Source organism: Macaca fascicularis, chromosome 1 (genome assembly GCF_037993035.2).
Source record: "Macaca fascicularis isolate 582-1 chromosome 1, T2T-MFA8v1.1".
In the NCBI taxonomy this organism is placed as follows: Eukaryota; Metazoa; Chordata; class Mammalia; order Primates; family Cercopithecidae; genus Macaca; species Macaca fascicularis.
The window spans coordinates 63,553,902-63,574,881 of record NC_088375.1 but is presented as its reverse complement, the minus strand read 5'-3'; the positions used below and the strand labels follow the sequence as shown (position 1 = coordinate 63,574,881).

General features: G+C 38.1%; 1 protein-coding gene and 1 non-coding gene across 3 annotated transcripts in view; both read left to right on the top strand.

Moving 5' to 3' along the window:
- NUCKS1 (nuclear casein kinase and cyclin dependent kinase substrate 1) overlaps window positions 1-20,040 on the top strand; it is a 36,945-nt gene extending 16,905 nt beyond the window's left edge. Inside the window, exons 2-7 of one of the 2 annotated variants that reach the window (XM_005540610.5) lie at window positions 3,307-3,356; window positions 5,104-5,209; window positions 8,889-8,944; window positions 12,286-12,438; window positions 13,566-13,712; window positions 14,751-20,040. In XM_005540610.5, coding sequence (XP_005540667.2) covers window positions 3,307-3,356; window positions 5,104-5,209; window positions 8,889-8,944; window positions 12,286-12,438; window positions 13,566-13,712; window positions 14,751-14,950 — 712 coding nt within the window. In that variant the 3' untranslated portion in view covers window positions 14,951-20,040. Of the gene's footprint in view, window positions 1-3,306; window positions 3,357-5,103; window positions 5,210-8,888; window positions 8,945-12,285; window positions 12,439-13,562; window positions 13,713-14,750 lie in introns of both variants that reach the window. The other variant, XM_045395866.2, reaches the window with a different exon arrangement.
- LOC123571078 (small nucleolar RNA SNORA72) lies at window positions 1,587-1,715 on the top strand. The gene has a single exon (XR_006695249.1). It is a non-coding gene; the product is annotated as a small nucleolar RNA SNORA72 (small nucleolar RNA).
- Window positions 20,041-20,980: the final 940 nt, after the last annotated feature.

Sequence of the window (20,980 nt, the reverse complement as noted above, 5' to 3'; positions counted from 1 at the left end):
CATATATCATTTACCATTCTGATTGTCCATTCTTATATAGTTTCATAGGATATATCTATTGCTACGTTGTACCCAGAAACTGGGTAATACTGTTAGTTGCCACCCCACAAGCATGAGATAAGCTAGAATTATACCTACAAGTTCAGAACCTGTATGTTAATTATTAGAGGATAAGATGTAAGAGTTCCTCTTCTAGATACCGTCCTTCCCCTGTTTCCATGACCCTCCTTTTTTTTAATCCTAAATAATACAGAAAATGGTCATGTTTGCATTATCATCATCATGCTATTTTTCATGGCATTTGTCATTAAAAATCACTGTTTTGCCAGAACATGGCAGGCATTTCCATATTAGCCCAAAAATATTAGATTTTTTCATAGTCATATTTTTAAGAAAGAAAATATATTTTTATTGTAATAAAATATGCTTAGCAGAAAATTTACCATCTTAACCTTTTTTTTTTTTTTTTGGAGACAGAGTCTCGCTCTGTTGCCAGACTGGAGTGCAGTGGTGCGATCCCTGCTCACTGCAACCTCTGCCTCCTGGGTTCAAGCAATTCTCCTGCATCATGCTCCCGAGTAGATGGCACTTACAGGCACGCACCACCACACCCAGCTAATTTTTGTATTTTTAGTAGAGACGGATTTTCACCATGTTGGCCAGGATGGTCTTGATCTTTTGACCTTGTGATCCGCCTACCTTGGCCTCCCAAAGTGCTGGGATTACAGGCACGAGCCACCACGCCTGGCCCATCTTAACCATTTTTAAGTATATAGTTCGGTACTGTTAAGTATTTGACATTGTTGTAAAGAACTCTTAATCTTGCAAAACTGAAACTAAACCCACTAAACAATAGCTCCTCATCCCCACTCTTCTAGCCTCTGGCAACCACCACTCTACTTTGTGTCTCTAGAATTCATCTACTCTAGGTCCCTCATGTATATGGAATTAATGGTCATATTTAAAGTTAGCTTCCCTAATAATACGGTATCTTTGGTAATATAAACTCAGCTTCTTACAATAAAATATATAGTTGGAGTATATTTAATGGTTGTGATTAAACTAAAGAAAAACAGAAGGTGGAACTCCGTAAGAGCCTTGTTTTTTTCTCTTTCTAATGCTGAGTACGTAACTATATCTTCCTCTACATATAAGCCCAAGCCATTTTTTCCATAATTCACCTCCATCCATATCATCTCCACATACTGTACTAGAAGGTGGACCAGTGTTTGCATTCTGACCATCCTGTCTTTGAATTTAAATGATGTCTTAATCTGTACAACCAAGAATATCCCTCTGCTCAGGTTTAAGTATAGGTGGTAGCATATATTTCTCTTAATTTTTTAAATTCACTTGATTGAGTTAGGCCTACAGTAAAAGTACATTTTTTAATCTAAGGCTCTTTTGCCAGGCAGGCTGTTTGGGTACTAACATGGAAGCATATATCTATCTCTCTCTAGAGAAGGAGTATTAAACTTTTAGATTTAGAATGCAAAGTACAAAAATAGAAATGAAGCTTTGTTTGAGATGTTAAAGGTACCTTACTTGCTAGGGAGTACTTAAAATCATTTAGAGTCAAATAGATTGTGCAAATATTCTCACTGTTTTGATTTTATAATAGGACAGGCTAACCATTCACTTTATTAAGATCATGCATATATCCCCAGAACTAGTTATTTCCCTAGGTCTAGTTTTATAAAATGCTGCTGATAAACCAGGTCTGTAAAATTGGAAAAGGAAAAAAAAGTTTAGAAACAAAAGAATAAAGTCAAATACATAGATATACATAAATTTGTGAGGCTTTCATAGTTTTTTAAATAAAGCATCTTTTGACTGGACCAATTAATTTGTTTCCTTCCCCTTCTGTATAAGGCTTAACATTACCATAATTTTTGTGCATTATAATGTAACTGTACTATACCTAAAAATTGCCTTTGCCTTGAAAAGCTTAGTAATAACCTTGTTTATCAAGTATACATATATATGTGTGTAGCAGTAAGAGTAAGATATCATTTACAATGTTAGCTTATAAATATGGTATCTTTGTATATAATGAATATATAGGTACATGGTGATTTGGTTCATTTTGCTGTTTTATGTATATTTGTTTGGAGAGATGGGAGATTGTTTTGTAGAAAAGAATGGTATTTGAGGCCAGGCGCGATGGCTCATGCCTGTAATCCCAGCACTTTGGGAGGCCAACGCGGGCAGATCACGAGATCAGGGGTTCAAGACCAGCCTGGCCAACGTGGTGAAACCCTGTCTCTACTAAAGATACAAAAAATTAGCCGGGCATGGTGGCGGTTACCTGTAATCTCAGCTACTCGGGAGACTGAGACAGGAGAATCACTTGAACTTGGGAGGCAGAGGTTGCCGTGAGCTGAGATCTTGCCATTGCACTCCAGCCTGGGCGACAGGGCAAGACTTCATCTCAAAAAAAAAAAAAAAAGAGAAGAAAAGAATGGTATTGGAATTATCACTGAGATGAGCAGTATGAGAATTGTAGCTTGACATACTTGTGGTTTACACTAGGCTTTCTTGTAACAGAAAGTTAAGTATTTTGGCTTGAGAAGTGGGGGCCCTTAAAAAATACTTTTTGGCTGGGTGCAGTGGCTCGTGCCTGTAATCCCAGCACTTTCGGAGCTGAGGCAGGATGACTGCCTGAGCTTAGGAGTTTGAGACCAGCCTGGGCAATGCAGGGAGACCCTGTCTACAAAAAATGAAAAAAATTAGACAGCATGCATCTGTAGTCCCAGCTACTCAGGAGGCTGAGGCAGGCGGATTACTTGGGCCCAGTAGGTCAAGGCTGTCGTGAGCCATAATTGTGCCACTGCTCTCCAGCCTAGGCGACAGAGTGACACCCTGTCTCAAAAAATTAATTAAATAATTTTCTTTTTCTTTTTTTTGAGACGGAGTTTCACTCTTGTTGCCCAGGCTGGAGTGCAGTGGAGCTATCTCAGCTCACCACAACCTCCACCCCCTGGGTTCAAGCGATTCTCCTGCCTCAGCCTCCCAAGTAGCTGGCATTACAGACATGTGCCACCACGCTTGGCTAATTTTGTGTTTTTAGTAGAGATGAGGTTTCTCTGTGTTGGTCAGGCTCATCTCGAACTCCCGACCTCAGGTGATCCGCCCGCCTTGGCCTCCCAAAGTGCTGGGATTACAGGTGTGAGCCACCATGCCCGGCAATTAAATAGTTTTCAAAGAGCTACTTCAGTTCTGTTTATGAAAGAGAAATGTGTGTTCTGATGTCTTAGAAAAATCCTACAGTTTTATGATTTTAATTGGAGTCTCTTCTTTCTACAGAAATAGGAAGGTTGTTGATTACTCACAGTTTCAGGAATCCGATGATGCAGGTAAGTTTTATGGTTTCAACAAATTGTAAGTTGAACCAGTGGAGGTTACCAGCTTATATACTTTTATTATGCTTTTGGAATAAGTTTTACTTTTTTATTTTAGAGTATTTACCAAAACCATGTCATGATCTGTGTCAACCAAAGCAAAAGTTGAACTTACATGGATTTTAACTTTTCCATGGTAAATCATTTATAATAAACATTAAACCATTTTTTTCTTACTTGGTTTTGGAGTCCAAAGTTTAAATGTCCAGTAATTCTGATATAGTGTTCATTACTTAAAATATCTCCTGCTGTCAGCCAGGCGCCATGGCTCACGCCTGTAATCCCAGCACTTTGGGAGGCCAAGGTGGGCGGACCAGTTGAGGTCAGGAGTTCCAGACCATCCTGGCCAACATGGTGAAACCCCATCTCTGCTAAAAATATAGAAATTAGCCGGGAGTGGTGGCATGCGCCTGTAATCCCAGCTACTCTGGAGGCTGAGGCAGGAGAATCCCTTGAACTCAGGAGGCGGAGGTTGCAGTGAGACGAGATGGCACCACTGCACTCAAGCCTGGGCAACAGAGAGACCCTGTCTGAAAAAAAAAAAAAACATTATTCTACAAGCCAGGCACAGTGATTCACACCTATAATCCCAGCACTTTGCAGGGGGAAAAAAAGCTCCTGCTGTTATTACAATAAAACTTGTGCCTTGTATTATGTTTTTACATAATAAAGCAACTAAGATGAGAGTCTGTTTTGTGAAACAGCTTTGATTTGTGAACTAATTCATCACAGAATGAGTGTTGTAGCTAAGTGTTAGTCGTAAGAGGTTTTTTCAGAGTTGTCTCCTTAATCTCACTACTTTCCAGATATGTTTACTATTCTTTTTTCTTTCTTCTTATTCTAACTTTTATTTATAAAGATAATATGTGCCCTTTGGGAAGACTTAGAAAATACTGAAAGATACAAAGAAGAGTAAAAAAAAGTAATGTGTAGCACTAATATTTATTAAATGCTTGCTACATGTCAGGAATTGTTTCAAATGTTTGTATTTCATATTTACTTAGAATAATCCTGTTAATATGTGATATACTGTTATTTTTATTTTGAGTATTTTATGTTATTAAAAGGTATTTGGAAAATTCCTATCAATGGTTATATAATATCCCATAATGGAATTTATAATGTTTCTGACCACTTAATAATTGCTGATGCTCTGGACTGCTTCCAGCATCTCGCCATCGTGTGTGTGTGAGTGTGAATGGTGCAGTAAACAGTTTTGGAAATAATTTCCTTTTAAGGTAGAGTCATTTTCGTTAGTTTTATAGGGCTTTTGAAATTGGAAATATTTTCTTCAAATGCAAGATTATGTTGTATTTAATACTTTAGTTTAAAAGTAATTTGCTTAGTAATAGTAATTGTGTTTACTTCCTGAAATGTTGGTAATACAACCATATTACGATAATTTTCAAATAAGTGTGAAGGTGTTGAAATCAGAAGGGGAGGGTATAAAATGATAAGAGAGGCTTAGCTAAAAATAGATGAAATATATATCATAAGGACTAGAGGGTAATATGCAAAAATGAAGTTAAGGTGATAGGACTTGGTTTGGAAATAATTTAGTTTTTTAAAACTGAAAGAAACTATTTGGGAAATCCTGCTCCTCTCACCATTTAAACAGCATGAGATAATTGTGTCAGTAAATATAGTGGTGATTTTAACATGCAAAAATCATAGTTAATTAAGTTTGAAAAACACTGTTTAGATGAAGATTATGGAAGAGATTCGGGCCCTCCCACTAAGAAAATTCGATCATCTCCCCGAGAAGCTAAAAATAAGAGGCGATCTGGAAAGAATTCACAGGAAGATAGGTAAGAGGCATTGTTTTTCTGTTCCTGCTTGTCACCGCTCTGAGATGAGAGTAGTCTCTGATCTCTAAATTGTTGGAATCTCATACTTTTGAAAAGTACTTACTGTCCACTTAATATTTTGCATATTTCATATTATCTCAGGCTGTGCTTGAGTATGTAACTTGTTATCTAAGGTTAATATTGACACTTTCATTGTAGTGATAACAAAAAAGAAGTGGTATATCCCATTCAGTCACAAATCACTGGCACAATTATAACTAAAGCTTGTAGAATCTTAAGTTGTATAGCCTGCTGCATTTTGCTGTCTCATAATCAATTCTCCTTTGTTTAAATAATTTAACCATTTTGGAGAGTTTCTTTTCCCTTCATTTTACAAATGAGTTGTGATTTTAACTATAATTTTGCCTCATAAGACCAGGATATTAGGAGGACACGGTGGCTTATGCTTGTAATCCCAGGACTTTGGAAGGCCTAGGTAGCAGGATCGCTTGAGGCCGGGAGTTTGAGACTAGCCTGGGCAATATAAGGAGACCACGTCTCTACACAAAAATATAAAATTTGGCCGGGAATGGTGGCACTTGCCTGTAGTCCCAGCTACTCAGGAGTCCGAGGCAGGAGGATCCTTTGAGCGCAGGAGTTCAAGGCTGCAGTGAGCTATGATTGCACCACTGCACTCCAGCCCAGGTGACAGAGCCAAGACTGTCTCGGGGGGGGGTGGGGGGGCGGGGGGAACAGGATATTGTAATTTCTGTCCGCTTAGTAAAGGTATACACACTCTCAAACTCGGTATAATGTAACTTTAAGACCTTCTTGGTGATAATGGTGATTATAGTGATGATGATGGCTACTGTTTATGATTAGTATGTGACAATCTCTATTATGTGTTTTACATACACTATCATTTAATTCTCACAACATCTCTATTTGGGTAAATATTAACTTAGAGGGGTTCTGTGATTTAACCAAAGTTATCCAGCAAATGGACAAACAGGTTTTGAAACCATGTCTGTTGGACTCCAAAGTACATTTTTTAACCATTAGAGCTCTATACCGCTTCCAAATAATACTGTTACAAATGAGCAGTTCAAATAAATGAAATATTTCTCACTAGTTCTCCTAAGAATCTTGGAGCACCAAAATCATTATTAAATTCATATATTTACCTAGTAGTTTTATTTATGTTGACAACCTCTAATACTTTTTTTTGCTGGAGCATTTCAGAAATGTGCTTTTAAGGAAAAATAATACAGAATTATACTGTTTGGAAACAAGCCATCTAGAGCTTCTTGGTGTATGTCTAACATAGTTGTTGTTTGTTTTTAATAGAGATGGGCTCTGGCCATGTTGCCCAGGCTGGTCTCAAACTCCTGGGCTCAAACAATACTCCCATTTCAGCGTCCCAAAGTGCAGGGATTACAAGTGTGAGCCACCATGCCTAGCCTAAAATAGTTTTTTGTTTGTTTTTTGAGACAGTCTCACTCTGTCACCCAGGCTGGAGTGCAATGGTATGTATGGTCTCGGCTCACTGCAACCTCCGCCTCCCGGGTTCAAGTGATTCTCCTGCCTCAGCCTCCCGAGTAGCTGGGATTACAGGCGCCCGCCACCACACCCAGCTACTTTTTGTATTTTTAGTAGAGATGAGGTTTCACAGTGTTGGCCAGGCTGATCTTGAACTCCTGACCTCATGATCCACCCACCTCAGCCTCCCAAAGTGCTGGATTCCAGGCATGAGCCACCTCACCCGGCCAAACAGTTTTATATGGCAGCCCAACTCAGAACTATTTTTCATTATGTTCATTATCTTATTTCTCCTAGGAAAGACCTGCTTTGTGGCATGTTATAATGTCTCATTTACATAATTAACTTCTAGCTTACAGTTTTTCTTGTTGCAGTCATTTGATTTTATTATTCTAAGTGCTGGAAGGATTGAAATAAATATAGGTTTTATTCCTATCTGTATGCCTTGTGTATTTATTCTCAGACCAGCACTCTGTTGATTTTTCTGTTTTCAAAGTTCAGCCTTCACTTAATTTTGCTGTAGTGGTGCTCAAAGATTAATGTAGTCTATAAACTCAATAAAAGAGGTAGAAAAAATAATATAATTCATCATTGTGTTAGAATTATGAATTTGGTGCTTATTTTGCATAAAAAACATTTATACAGAACAGTCACAGATTTCAGAATTATAAAGTGTCTTGGATTCAAGTTGCTTAGTAAAGGAATATGTTTGATCATTCTCTTTGCTTAGGAATCATGGATTCAGTATTTTCTCATTTGAGTGTGGTCTAGAGTATGGGGAATACCAATAATTATAAGACCTGCTATTTGAGAAAGGAAAACTTTGAAGGCAGTTTTTATGTGCGAGTTTTTGGTTTTTGTTCTTCAGAATTTTGCATGGAATCATAAAATTGTAGCACTGAAGAATACTAAATGATTTGCCTAAGCTCATACAACTAACTAATGACAAAGAGATAGACTACTAGGGGCTGGGTATGGTGGCTCACACTTATAATCCCAGCACTTTGGGAGGCCAAGACAGGTGGATCACTTGAGCTCAGGAGTTTGACACCAGCCTGGGCAACATGGTGAAACCCCATCTCTATTTTTAAAAATACGTAAATTAACAGAGAGATAGGATACTAGAATCCAGATTCTGGAGTTAAGACTTATGAAGACATAATGTGTTAGGTTGTGACTAAAAATTGTTTTTAAAAACTTCCCATTGAGCTTTGAAGCTCCTTAACATCTTATTTTACTTTGGAGAGTGATTTTGAGCTCACTTTTATTTTCTCCATGGTACCACCAGGCAGGACTATATGTTGATGTTTCTGATGCAAAGAAATATTGGAAGGAAATATTAATAGGGGATAATTCAATCAATTTATTTTCCATTTTGTTTTAGGTACATTTTTAGGCATATTGTAAGTTAGATAACTGAACTACAATTCCTGTTTCTGGTTGGTTTTTGGTTTTTTTTTTTTTTTTGAGATGGAGTCTCGCTCTGTTTCCCAGGCTGGAGTGCAATGATGTGATCTCAGCTCACTGCAACCTCCACCTTCCGAGTTCAAGTGATTCTCCTGCCTCAGCCTCCTGAGTAGCTGAGATTACAACCATGTACCACCACACCCAGCTAATACTTGTATTTTTTAGTAGAGACAGAGTTTCACCATGTTGCCCAGGCTGGTCTTGAACTCCTGGCCTCAAGCGATCTGCCTACCTCAGGCACCCAAACTGCTGAGATTACAGGCATGAGCCACCATGCCCGGACTACAATTCCTTTTAATAATTTTAGATATTTTAGCAGTTTTTCACATGTATATTTAGTGATCTTTTAGTATTTTACTATTTTATACTCTGCCTCTATTCAATAAATATTTTTCTTATTAAATATTCTTGTGAACCAAGCTTTGTCCGTAGGTGAAAAAATTCCAGCCTGTGTTGAGACACCTTCTTTTTTTCCTTTGAGTCTTTGGAAGCAGTAGTTTGTAACGTAGATAAAATTGTGCCTGTTCACCAGCATCCCTGTAAAGTAAGGAAATAAAGTATTCCTTAGCATTTGTTTGAACATTTTATATAGAAGAGGTATTTTTCACTTCTCAAGTCAGAAATCAGAGATCTGTGTTCACTTAAATTTTGAGCTAAGACTTACATGCATTTGCTTTTTTGCCTCCCTTTATAGTGAGGACTCAGAAGACAAAGATGTGAAGACCAAGAAGGATGATTCTCACTCAGCAGGTAGTAAACTATTTTAAATGTAAGAGGTATAATGCTATTTATATATTATTTTATTAGATGTTTTAATAAGCGATTTGTATGCCAGGTACTGTTGCAAATCTGGGATTACAAAGATGTTTCCATCTTCAAAGAGCTCCTAATGATTCTCAGTCCTGGTGGCTTATTACAGTCATCTATGAATCTTTTTAAAAATGCATATTCTGGGTCCTGTCCCAAAATTTCTGATTAAATAGATCTCAGTGGGATGTTGGGGCTTGGTTTTCTTTAAGTATCTACACATTATTATGCATGGTCAATATTAGAAATCATTTACATAAACAAAAGACATCAGACTAAATAGAATAATATATAAATATAAAACTTGGTAAAATAGAGGCGTTAAAAAGGGGGAGTGGTGGACTCTGGGTGGAAAAGCAAATGAAAGTTTCATTCCCACTGTTTCTAGCGGAGACATAGTCTTTTGAAACAGTAGCCATAGAGAAAGCTTTTTTTGTAAAAATTTTAACTTAAAAGAATTAGTATGAATTAATGCGGAGTTTCCATGGCCAAATAAAATGTTCAGTCCTGATGATTCTACTTGCTCTTGGTATTTATTTTTAAATTTAATCTTGTAAGAATTGAGATTTTTAATCCATATTACTTCCAGCCATGTTAGTTTTCACTTGCATTCCCTTGCTGTTGTCTCCCTGGATCTCCCTTTAAATGAGACTGCTGTTTAGCTAATACAAAGGGGAGAGACAAAGTTCAGCTAAATTCACTCTGCTTGGCTGTTTTGCTTTCCCGTCTGTTCAAGTATACTATCTGGCTACCTAAGTTGAAAAGAAACTATATTAATCAATTTTGCACTATCTGGTGATCCTGTGATAATATAGTACATGCTTTCACTCATTTGCCTTGTAAATCCTAATTTGAATCTCTTACACTTGCTAGTTTATTGAGTACTTCTGGATAAATAACTCTGTACTAGTATTAAACTAAGCTTCTACCAAGTGGGTTTAGTTTTGGGTCTGCCATGTCAGCTTTATTCTGTTTGTCTCTAGATGAGATTTTTAAAAGTGAAAGAGATGACTTGAACACTGACCATGGCAAGGCTCATAGGACTAGAAGTGTTTTCAGAAGAGTGACCACTTAACCTTGACAGAATAAGGGAGCCTAAAACTTCAGGAGAAGGGCTGTAGGTAGAGACTAATGCAAATATGGTTTACTCCAGAGGCAATAGGCTGGCAGCCTACCCTTTAACCAAATTTATTCACAAACACAACTGTGTGTTAAAAAAGCTTTTTTTAGGCTGAGCATGGTGACTCATGCCCACCATTCCAGCACTTTGGGAGGCCAAGGCGGGTGGATCACCTGGGGTCAAGGGTTCAAGACCTGCCTGGCAAACATGGCAAAACCCTGTCTCTATCAAAAATACAAAAATATGGCTGAGCCCAGTGGCTCATGTCTGTAATCCCAGCACTTTGGGAGGCCAAGACCGGTAGATCACCTGAGGTCAGGAGTTCAAGACCAGCCTGGCCAACATGGCAAAACTCCTTCTATACTAAAACTTTAAAAAATTAGCCAGGCGTGGTGGCGGGTGCCTGTAATCCCAGTTACTCAGGAGACTGAGGCAGGAGAATCACTTGAACCTGGGAGGCAGAGGTTACAGCGAGCCAAGATCCCCCCATTGCACTCCAGCCTAAGCAAGAAGAGCGAAACTCCATCTTAAAAAACAAACAAACAACAACAACAGCAAGAAATTAGCCAGGCATGGCAGCACGTGCCTGTAGTCCCAGCTACTCAGGAGGCTGAGGCAGGAGAATAGCTTGAACCCAGGAGGCACAGGCTGCAGTGAGCCAAGATTGTGCCACTGCACTCCAATCTGGGTGACAGAGTGAGACTCCAAATTTAAAATATATATATATATTATTTTTAATTAATAGACTCTAAGAATATGTGAAAGTAAATTTTTTATAGGCTTCTCCAAACATCTTTCACTAGTTGATCTAAATATGTATTTTAAAGATTTTCCAGCCGGGCACAGTAGCTCACGCCTGTAATACTAGCTCTTTGGGAGGCCAAGGAGCGTGCATTACCTGAGGTCAGGAGTTTGAGACCAGCCTGACCAACATGGTGAAACCCCGTCTCTACTAAAAATACAAAATCAGCCGGGCATGGTGGCACGTACCTGTAATCCCAGTTACTCAGGAAGCTGAGGCAGGAGAATCGCTTGAACCCGGGAGGTGGAGGTTGCGGTGAGGCAAGATTGCGCCATTGCACTCCAGCCTGGGCAACAAGAGCAAAACTCTGTCTCCAAAAAAAAAAAAAAAAAAAGATTTTCCTCAATCCCCTCTAAATTGAAATGGTCACAAGCCATTCATTATAAAGGATAACAGTTTGACATTATTTTAGGGTTTTCATGTTTTATGTCTTAGAATAAAGATTATTGGAAGACATTCTTCTTTCCCTCTCATACTATGTTAAGATATTTTTCTAACTAGCTTTTAAAAACAGTGAACATAGATTTGAATGTAATTGATAATTTTAGAGCAAAGCAGTGATGTAACTTTAAAGTATAGGAGTTATGTGTTCACGCTTTAATTCAGCTTAGCTACTGCTTAAAATTACATGTCTTTGTTGCTTTATATGTATTAGTGGGTACATAGTCTTGTCCAAGCTCATTCTTTATGAATTTAGGTCCTCCTTTATATATTTTGTAGAATTTTTTTTTAATTTTTATTTTATGTTCTGGGATACATGTGCAGGATGTGCAGGTTTGTTACATAGGTAAATGTGTGCCATGGTGATTTGCTGCACCCATCAACCCATCACCTAGGTATTAAGTCCAGCATGCAGTAGCTATTTTTTAGTGCTCTCCCTCTCCATCCCCCTACCCTGCCCCCTCCCTCGCCACAGGCTCCAGTGTGTGTTGTTCCCCTCCCTGTGTCCATGTGTTCTCATTGTTCAGCTCTCGCTTTTAAGTGAGAACATGCAGTGTTTGGTCTTTTGTGCCTGCATTAGTTTGCTGAGGATGATGGCCTCCAGCTCCATCCATGTCCCTGCAAAGGACATGATCTCCTTCCCTTTTTATGACTGCATAGTATTCCATGGTGTGTATGTACCACATTTTATTTATCCAGTCTATCACTGATGGGCATTTGAGTTGATTCCATCATTTTGCAGAAATGAAGGATAGAATTTGCCCTTTTACAATGAAATAAAGCTGCAGATTATATCCTATATTGGCCACTATGTTGGCTTTTTCAGTCAGTTACATTTTCAGTCAATTATTAATCTTTTGCACTATCTTGTCAAATACAAAATTCTTTAATCATTATGTCATGGTAATTCTGATATTGCAGAGGATAGTGAAGATGAAAAAGAAGATCATAAAAACGTGCGCCAGCAACGGCAGGCGGCGTCTAAAGCAGCTTCTAAACAGAGGGAGATGCTCATGGAAGATGTGGGCAGTGAGGAAGAACAAGAAGAGGAGGATGAGGCACCGTTCCAAGAGAGTATGTGAAGTTGTTTTGTGTACTTTGGTCGTTTGATCATAATTGTAGTTTGTGACCTTGGTTACTTTGGCATTTTCTAGGATGCTAAATGTTACAACCAGTCCCTTAAATTGGATAGATACTCCCTGTTAAAAGAGATGACTGTGTTGGTTCCTGTTAATATTTTAAAGGTTCAGAGATTCTCACGATTGCCCACCATTTGTAATGGTTGCACTCTTTATTTAATGATGTTTGTGTTCAAACACTGAATGAACAGTTGCTTAAGTAACAGTCACATTAGGCACTGTGATAGAGATTTGTATTTTGCCCTGGTGGAGGAGGTTGTAGACCTCTTTTCACAGAAAAAAAAATGTTCATAACAAAAGTTAGGTGTTTCACAGGTTAGTCATATTAGTTCATTTTTTTTTTTTTTTTCTTTTGAGACAGTCTCGCTCTGTCGCCCAGGCTGGAGTGCAGTGGTGCTATCTTGGCTCACTGCAAGCTCCGCCTCCCAGGTTCACGCCATTCTCCTGCCTCAGCCTCCCGAGTAGCTGGGACTACAGGTGCCCGCCACCAGCCTGGCTAATTTTTTTGTATTTTTAGTAGAGAGGGGTTTCATTGTGGTCTCAATCTCCTGACCTTGTGATCCGCCCGCCTCGGCCTCCCAATCTCCTCGGCTGGGATTACAGACGTGAGCCACGGCACCCGGCCCAGATTAGTTAATTCTGTGTATTTTTGTTTCGTGTTTGGTTTTCTTGTTTCACTTATTCATAATTGGACCAAAAAGGCCCTGTCGGTTCAGTTTTGTTTCCCTGGTCTCAACCAGTACTACATGGAAATGATGGAACTACCAAAAGTTATTTGATAGTTTCAGTTTTGATTCAGATCAGCTCTTACTCTTCCTGTTTTCAGTCTACTTTTCAAACACATCACTCATGTAACTCTCTCATGTAAGGTGCATGCAAAATCCATTTGACAACTGAGGCTGGTGATGACTCCAGTCAAATTGGTGCTACAGCTCCAAATAGAATCCAAGGGTGTTTGACTCCTATCCCACCCTCTAGTCATTCTTAGTACTCTCTTCCTTTTTCACTTGGAAGGATACGTACATTAAGTTAGACGTTGAAATTCTTCTTTCTTCTCAGAAGATTCCGGCAGCGATGAAGATTTCCTAATGGAAGATGATGATGATAGTGACTATGGCAGTTCAAAAAAGAAAAACAAAAAGATGGTTAAGAAGTCCAAACCTGAAAGAAAAGAAAAGAAAATGCCGAAACCCAGGCTAAAGGCTACAGGTAAGTTCTGGAGAAGTGAAATTAAATGTACTGCTTTAAAAATTTTGAGAAACATTATTTTCAATACAGAAATTCTTCATTAGGATTTGGCATTGACCTGATGTTTAGCAGGAATACAAGAAATCTAAAAGGGTCTTGTATTCTGCAACTGGAAGTATCTCTTATTAATAAAGACACTAGCCTGTTTAAGAGTCTAGTGGGCTTAGCCATGTTCTTCAACTATTGCCAGTACTTGAGCAAGATTTCAGAGAATGATCTATTTGTTTCAGACACAGTGGTAGAAATGCTGTATCATCATAGCTGTTACTGCTCTTTTTTCCTCACTGGTATCACAGTCTCAGCAGCCAGCAAAGACTTAATTGTGAAAATGCACAAACCTAGAGTAATACATTTAAGTTCCATGTTCTGAACTCTGCCCCATCCTCTGTACTATCAGAATAAAACCACACTTGATGACATGAGTTAATTTTTTTCTGCGCCCTAATGGGTTCTCCTAGTTGGAACTAATTTGTTAACTAAATCAGAAATCAATTTGCTTTTTGTGTAGGTGGTTTTATTCTGTTAGGTAGAACTAGTCATTGTTAAACTTCTGTTTATCACTTCCTACTGTTAGGAATGATGGAACTATCAAATGTTTATTTGATAGCTTTAGTTTCTGAATCAGATTAATTCTTTTCCTTCCCTCTTTTTGACCTGCTTTTTATAAACAACTTTTAGCATAAACAACTGTTAGTTTACCAAGCAATTAAGGATGTTGTGCACGTGCTTCTTCATTACAGGTATTACTGTTAACATCATAGAGTGTTGGTAAAAACTGATGGGAAATACTGCAACATAGTATAGTAACTTATGAACAGTTTAGAAATTGAGATAGATTTACTTAGGGATATATGCGCTCCCTCGTGCCCACCTTGATTTTTAGTAAGTTGCGTATTGTCTTTATAGATTTTATTCTTACAGATTGTTTTATTTTGTAGCTGACTTGTATTAAAGACATTTTTTTCTCTTCCCTTCCCCAAATTATTTTTCTATTTTCAGTGACGCCAAGTCCAGTGAAAGGCAAAGGGAAAGTGGGTCGCCCCACAGCTTCAAAGGCATCAAAGGAAAAGACTCCTTCTCCCAAAGAAGAAGATGAGGAACCAGAAAGCCCGCCAGAAAAGAAAACATCTACAAGCCCCCCACCCGAGAAATCTGGGGATGAAGGGTCTGAAGATGAAGCCCCGTCTGGGGAGGATTAGAAGTGATGATGGTCTGGGGAGAGATTTTATTAAAAAAAAAGAAAAAAAAAAAAAAGAAAAAAGAGGGAGGAAAAAAAAGAACCTACTTAAGATAGAACATGGTTTTGGCTATGGCTTGACTCATGGGCTTTCAGTGCTTTTTTCCATTTGTTGAAAGTAACATTTCTCTCTCTCTTTTTTTTTTTTTTTTAAAAGCAAACCATTGTATGTTTAAGTGTTTAAGTCACCTTTTTGTCTATTGGTCTCTTTGCCAGCCCTCCCCTTTCCCAATGAAAGCCATGTCAAATTAATCACTGGATTGACTGCTTCATCTTTTTGTTTTTAATGAAAGGTATACCACAGTTGTAAAGCAATAAGATTTGAGATGAACATTATTGAAACTTTGCTTTTTGCTAAAAAATAGCAAGTTGAATAGTAATCAAAAAACATAGATTTTAGTTCAAAATGATTGCTCCTTTACCTAGACTTTTAAAAAATCAGTTGTCATCTAATAGAGTTTATTTGTCTATAGACACAAGTATCAATATCTAAAAAAAATCATGACCTTAAACTTCCACTGATGAGGCAGGTAGGAGATAAAGATGAATTCTGAACTGTTACTAAAAGTACTCATTTTTTTACCTTGTGGGGAGGGTGGGCAGTGGGGTTACCTGACTTTATTTGAGGGTGTGGGCTTTCTTTTTTATTTCATCACTTGTTATCTCAAAGAGACTCGGAGCCAGTGATCCTTTTATCCTGCTACAGTCTTTAGGGAGCTAAATAAATAAATAAATAAGCAAGGGCCTCCAAAACTGAAATCACTCTTGATTTCATATTTCCTTCTCTAAATATATATGTATCCTGTTTTTTGGATAAAATTTTACCAAGAATCAAAAAAAAAAAAAAATACTCTAGAATTTAATCGACGAGATCATTCTACACATCACAGTGGATTTCTTTTCAAACTGACAATGGGTTTTAAGCAAATAAAGTTCCAGTTAATGTGAAACTCAGTCACAAAGAGTTGAGATTTTTCCTTTATGAGATAGAATTGACATTCTTCTATGCTATAAATGTGCATTCAGGTCCCATTAACCATGTTCTGCTTTTATTTGGGGCTAGAACATTTTCTTTTTCATATCCCGATCTTCCCATTTCTTCATAGAAATGTGATAAGAAGTACATCCTTGTGATCCTGCTGCTTCGTAGGGCACCACTGCACACACTGCCCTGAGTGCCGACCACCTCTGCTATAGGACACTATTTTCCTGGCCCTATTCTTCACTTATTTCCCATCCTGTCCTTGACTAGGAATATGTTAAATGCTGCTCCCATACAATTCAAGTTAGCTCTTGTCTTTTTAGTTGGTCCAACCCCTGCTTTACTGCTATGCTGCTTAAAGCAGGAGGGACTAGAGAAACCAGGCATTTTAGCAGGCCTGTGTGCAGTTGATAATAGACTTTTTGCATGCCTTATAAAAGCAGTCAGGAGATAGATCCATAGGTTTGATCCTTCACATCTGATACCAGGCGCTAATGGGAACAAGGTTTAAAGGGTCCTGGTATGCTAATAAATTGAAAAATTAGTGAAATTTAACTTCTGCCTTTTTTTTCCTGCCTTTTAATCTAGATTTGCTTCCTCAATATCCTACTTTGTGGTTTACTAGGAACATGCTTACTCTGATTTTTTTTAAAAAACACACAGTGGCAGAGTCATTTCACTATTGCACTGTGTGTTAAAGAATGAATAAGGAGTTTTCAGTACATGGCCAAAAATACAGGACTTGAACATAAATAGCAGTTGGATCATTCTCTTTCATGATGGTTAAATTCAGAGTTGTGAACTTTGTAATGAGGGTGTTAAAGATTAATCTGTTTGCCTAAATGGGTTTGTTCAGGTATCCATTTTTAACAAAGAGGTTTGTGTTCATATAGTAAAAGACCGATCAGTGTTTCCACCATGCACTTCTATTTTTTAGGAGTTTATAATTTTAAGTCTTACATTCCTAGTAACATGTGGGCTTTTCTTAGGTTATGTTTCGTGAAGATTCGGGGGGAGGGCGCTTTTAAAACTTCAGCCTCAATTGTTTGTGTAACAGTCTGTTTAATATATTAATCTGCACTAACATCTCTGTGATATACGCACATATTTTAGAGGTAATCATGTCTTCTAGGTTACTTGTGTGCATTTGATTGGGCTTCTTGTTTAGAGTCCCTTTTAAAATTAATTCATTAGATTGAAAAATGTACTCTATATTTCTGATAGACTGGACAGAAGGATCTGTGTCCCCAAGTGAGACAGGCTCTGAATAACCTTTGTTTTCTCCACTTTTTATTGATGATTTAAAACACTTTAAAAGTCTTCCCCTCAAATCATGCATGCAAATTGGAGGACAGTGGTGGTGACTCAACTGGATACAGGTGCTCAATAGTCAGGCTTGATAGTGATGTCAGAATGCACTACAAGCTGTAAGCCGATACTGACTGGCCATTGGCACCACCCTTGACTAACCTTCCTCTTTTTCTCTAGTGTGCCTATGGTGAAATGGCAATAGCATTCACTGTCGTATTTTGCAGTGCTCAGGAAGTGGGACGTTAACTTTGAAGGTGCTTGTTTGTATTAGCTCTGCTAGGTTTACCTCTACAACGTAGATTTCGGCAGCTATGCTGACTGACACTACATTCTAGTTCTTAAGATTTTTTTTCCAGATCCCCCCTTCCCCAGCTAGACATACGTAGCATACTTACACCTTATTCAATCTATCTGTAACCTGCTGCTGCTTTTAGTCCTCCTCACCTCAGATCGGAATCAATGGAGTGGGCCCAGAGGATACATTTTAATTCCAGTAATGGTAGGTAGATTTGTCTTGCTTTCTAAAACATCTCCCCGTTTCATATTTCCACTCCATATTGATTCCATAAGGGAAAATTAAAGGGTGTTTCCTCCTGTAGGGAGGTAATGTAATGAGTGTGGACATCTTTTAATCTTGAGGAATAGTAGTTGATTTCCCTTGAAGGAGCTTACATACTGACTGTTTCCACAGTAACCTGTTTGCCCCAGTTCAATCCTCAGTTTAATACTTAATTTGGTACTGGCTCAAATAGCATTTTCTTATAGATAACAAATCAAGAGTGAAATTTGAGGTTATACACCAGTAAAGTTTTTAACACTTGTGAATATGGTCAGCTAGACTAAACTTGATTTTTTTTTTAATGATTTTTTTATCTGTGAACATTCAGATAAGTGGATTTTCAAGTACCGGTTGGGGAAGGGAATCGTGCTTTTCTTTAATTACTTTTACGAGATGCTTTGAGTGTAAGACAAAAGCAGAAATAAATATCAGGAGCAACGGGGAAAGCTTTATAAAAGATCATGGTGGCCATTGTTGCAGCTTTGTAGAATGAGTGCTGGTTTGAACAGATCTTTGCCTGCATCATTGGTAGCTGCACTGAAAAGAAAAAACTTTCACCTTAAGAATTTGAAAGGGAAGAAACCTGGGCTCTGGTCTTCATGGCATTTAGACTGAGATACTTAAACAGAACAGAAGTAATATGCATTTCCTGCCACAGGATAGAGAAAATGTAACAAGCTGGTTGCTCTTGAGGTTAGAAAATTGTCTGTTTCTCTGTGGATGAAGCTGGATTTACTTGAAAATGGAGAGGTGGTTTATTGTTTGAATATTGGGACATCAAGCTATAGCCAAGTTTCAGTTGCAACCAGTTTTCCCTTTGTCTGGGATAAATTCGATACAAATTATTCTTTTTGAATCCTGAATCCGTAAATTATACTTTTTTTTTTTTTTTTTTTTTTCAAATTCACAGAATTCACAGTGGTGCTGACTGTGTAATAACCACTATTGGGAAAAATCCCGTAAACCTGCCTGTTGCCATGCCAATGGAGTGACTGAACTGGTGACATCTGTTTGAGCATGCTTTGTGTGGCTGGTAGAATGCCACCGTTGTGCATACACTTTGTACATCAGGGGTGAAGGGAGGGTTTTCTAGATTACTGGGGGAGGGTGAAATTGGGATTTTTTGTTGTTCCTTTTTTGATGGGGTGTGGGGGTATAGTACTCAGCTTATGCCCTAAAATAACATGTATAAAAACCCCTGAAGTATTGTGTGGGTGTGTGTGTGTGAGTGTGTGTTTGTATACGTCTGGCAATTAAAGCTTTGTCTTCTGGAACTTAGTGAATTCTTTTCTCTTTTTCCTCCAGAAGTATTTGTTACCAGATTTGTAAATAAGAGCTCTACTTAGTTTGTTTACCATGAACATGTTGCAGCAAACCTTATGCATCTAATTCCTACAAGGTTAAAGAAAGACTTAGACTTGCCAGGTTAAGCAACAGCCAGGTTCTCAGTAATTGGTTGCCTTGATTTATCTTTTAGACTTCATTTTGCCAGCTCTAAAACTCCCAGTTGCTTGATTTTAGTCCTTAATCTTTTATGTTCTGAGCAGGAAGGGTAAAAGACAGGAACCTGCTTTACTGTATTAACTAGTCCATGGGCTGAGACCGGGGCATCTCTTTTCTTCATACTGCAATGTTGCTGGATACATGATCAGACACCAGAGGGTTGGGCGTTCTTGCAATACCTTAACAGTGCTGAAATCTGCAGCATGGTACTAAGGAAGTTAAAGTTTGAATGTAACCACTTTATTTAAAGGGTTTTTTTCTTTAATTTAAATGAAATGAGGTTGAAGTGAACATGATTTTGTTGACCATGTTCGTGAATTATAGATGCAACATGCATTGGTAGAATCGTGTGATGGTCTTTTGTGATCCTTAATTTTTACATATCCCAGTCTCTGTATGTATCTGCATAGACAAAGAAAAAACAAACTCCTGCTTTGCTTTTATTGAAGGGTTTCCAGGACTGCGTGTCTGCTCCTGAGCTCTGTTTTAAGTATGTGTATCCTTTGCTTGTATTTTGTATTAAAAAAAATAAGAAAAAGAACCCTTTATTGTTGAGCATGTTGGCATAGTCCCCTTTATTTTTTTCTCTTTTTGGGACATATGAAGCAAGTTATTCTTTTTCTGTATCTTTTTTCTTTTGTAAACTTTTTTTTTGTTTTGTTTAAAAATGGCTTTATAAAAGGGCTTTTATAACCCAGATGTGTGCTCTGTGTACTTCTTGTAATACTTTAAAGCAAACACACTAACTTACACAGCTTTGATGATCAGCTCTCAGTCCAGCCTGACTTTGGGGGAACTTATTTCCCTAATAAATTATTTAGAAACTTTGTGACCCTCCCTGTTGTTGGTAAAAGATAAGCATGTCTTGGTTCAAAAGTCAATACCTCAGGATGGAATCAAGAAGCAGTGGATTTACCAGTTTCTGATTGATTAAGGGAGCACTGGACTGGGTGCATAAGGATTCTTAATTAGCGTTTTTTCTCATGTTTACATCCAAGGTTATGAAGTGTTGTGGAAAGCAAAGTTTAACAATCATATATAATAAAAGATAATGTTTATACTCAAAAACACACTTGGATTCAATTCCAAATACCCATAAGAACTACACTGAATTTTGAATTAAAGATTACTCCTTAGGTGGAGAATGTGGTACAAGATCCCTCTTTAGAACAGGGCTGATATTGTAGCTATTAGGGCTTTTTTCTTTTCAACTTTTCCTCTTGTTTACATACTTGCCTTGTCAGCTAAATACTATAAATGTAAATTTGGCTTTGAAATTAAATGCTTCTAGCTAACTTTACTTTTTTTTTTTTTTTTTGAGACGGAGTCTTGCTTTTGTCGCCCAGGCTGGAGTGCAATGGCATGATCTCGGCTCACTGCAACCTCCGCCTCCTGGGTTCAAGCGATTCTTCTGCCTCAGCCTCCCAAGTATCTGGGATTACAGGCGCCCGCCACCACACCCGGCTAATTCTTGTATTTTTAGTAGAGATGGGGTTTCACCATGTTGGCCAGGCTGGTCTCTAACTCCTGGCCTCCCAAAGTGCTGGGATTACAGACGTTAGCCACTGCACCTGGCCTTATTTTTCATTTTTTATATTTTTTTGAAATGGAGTCTCACTCTGTCACCCAGGCTAGAG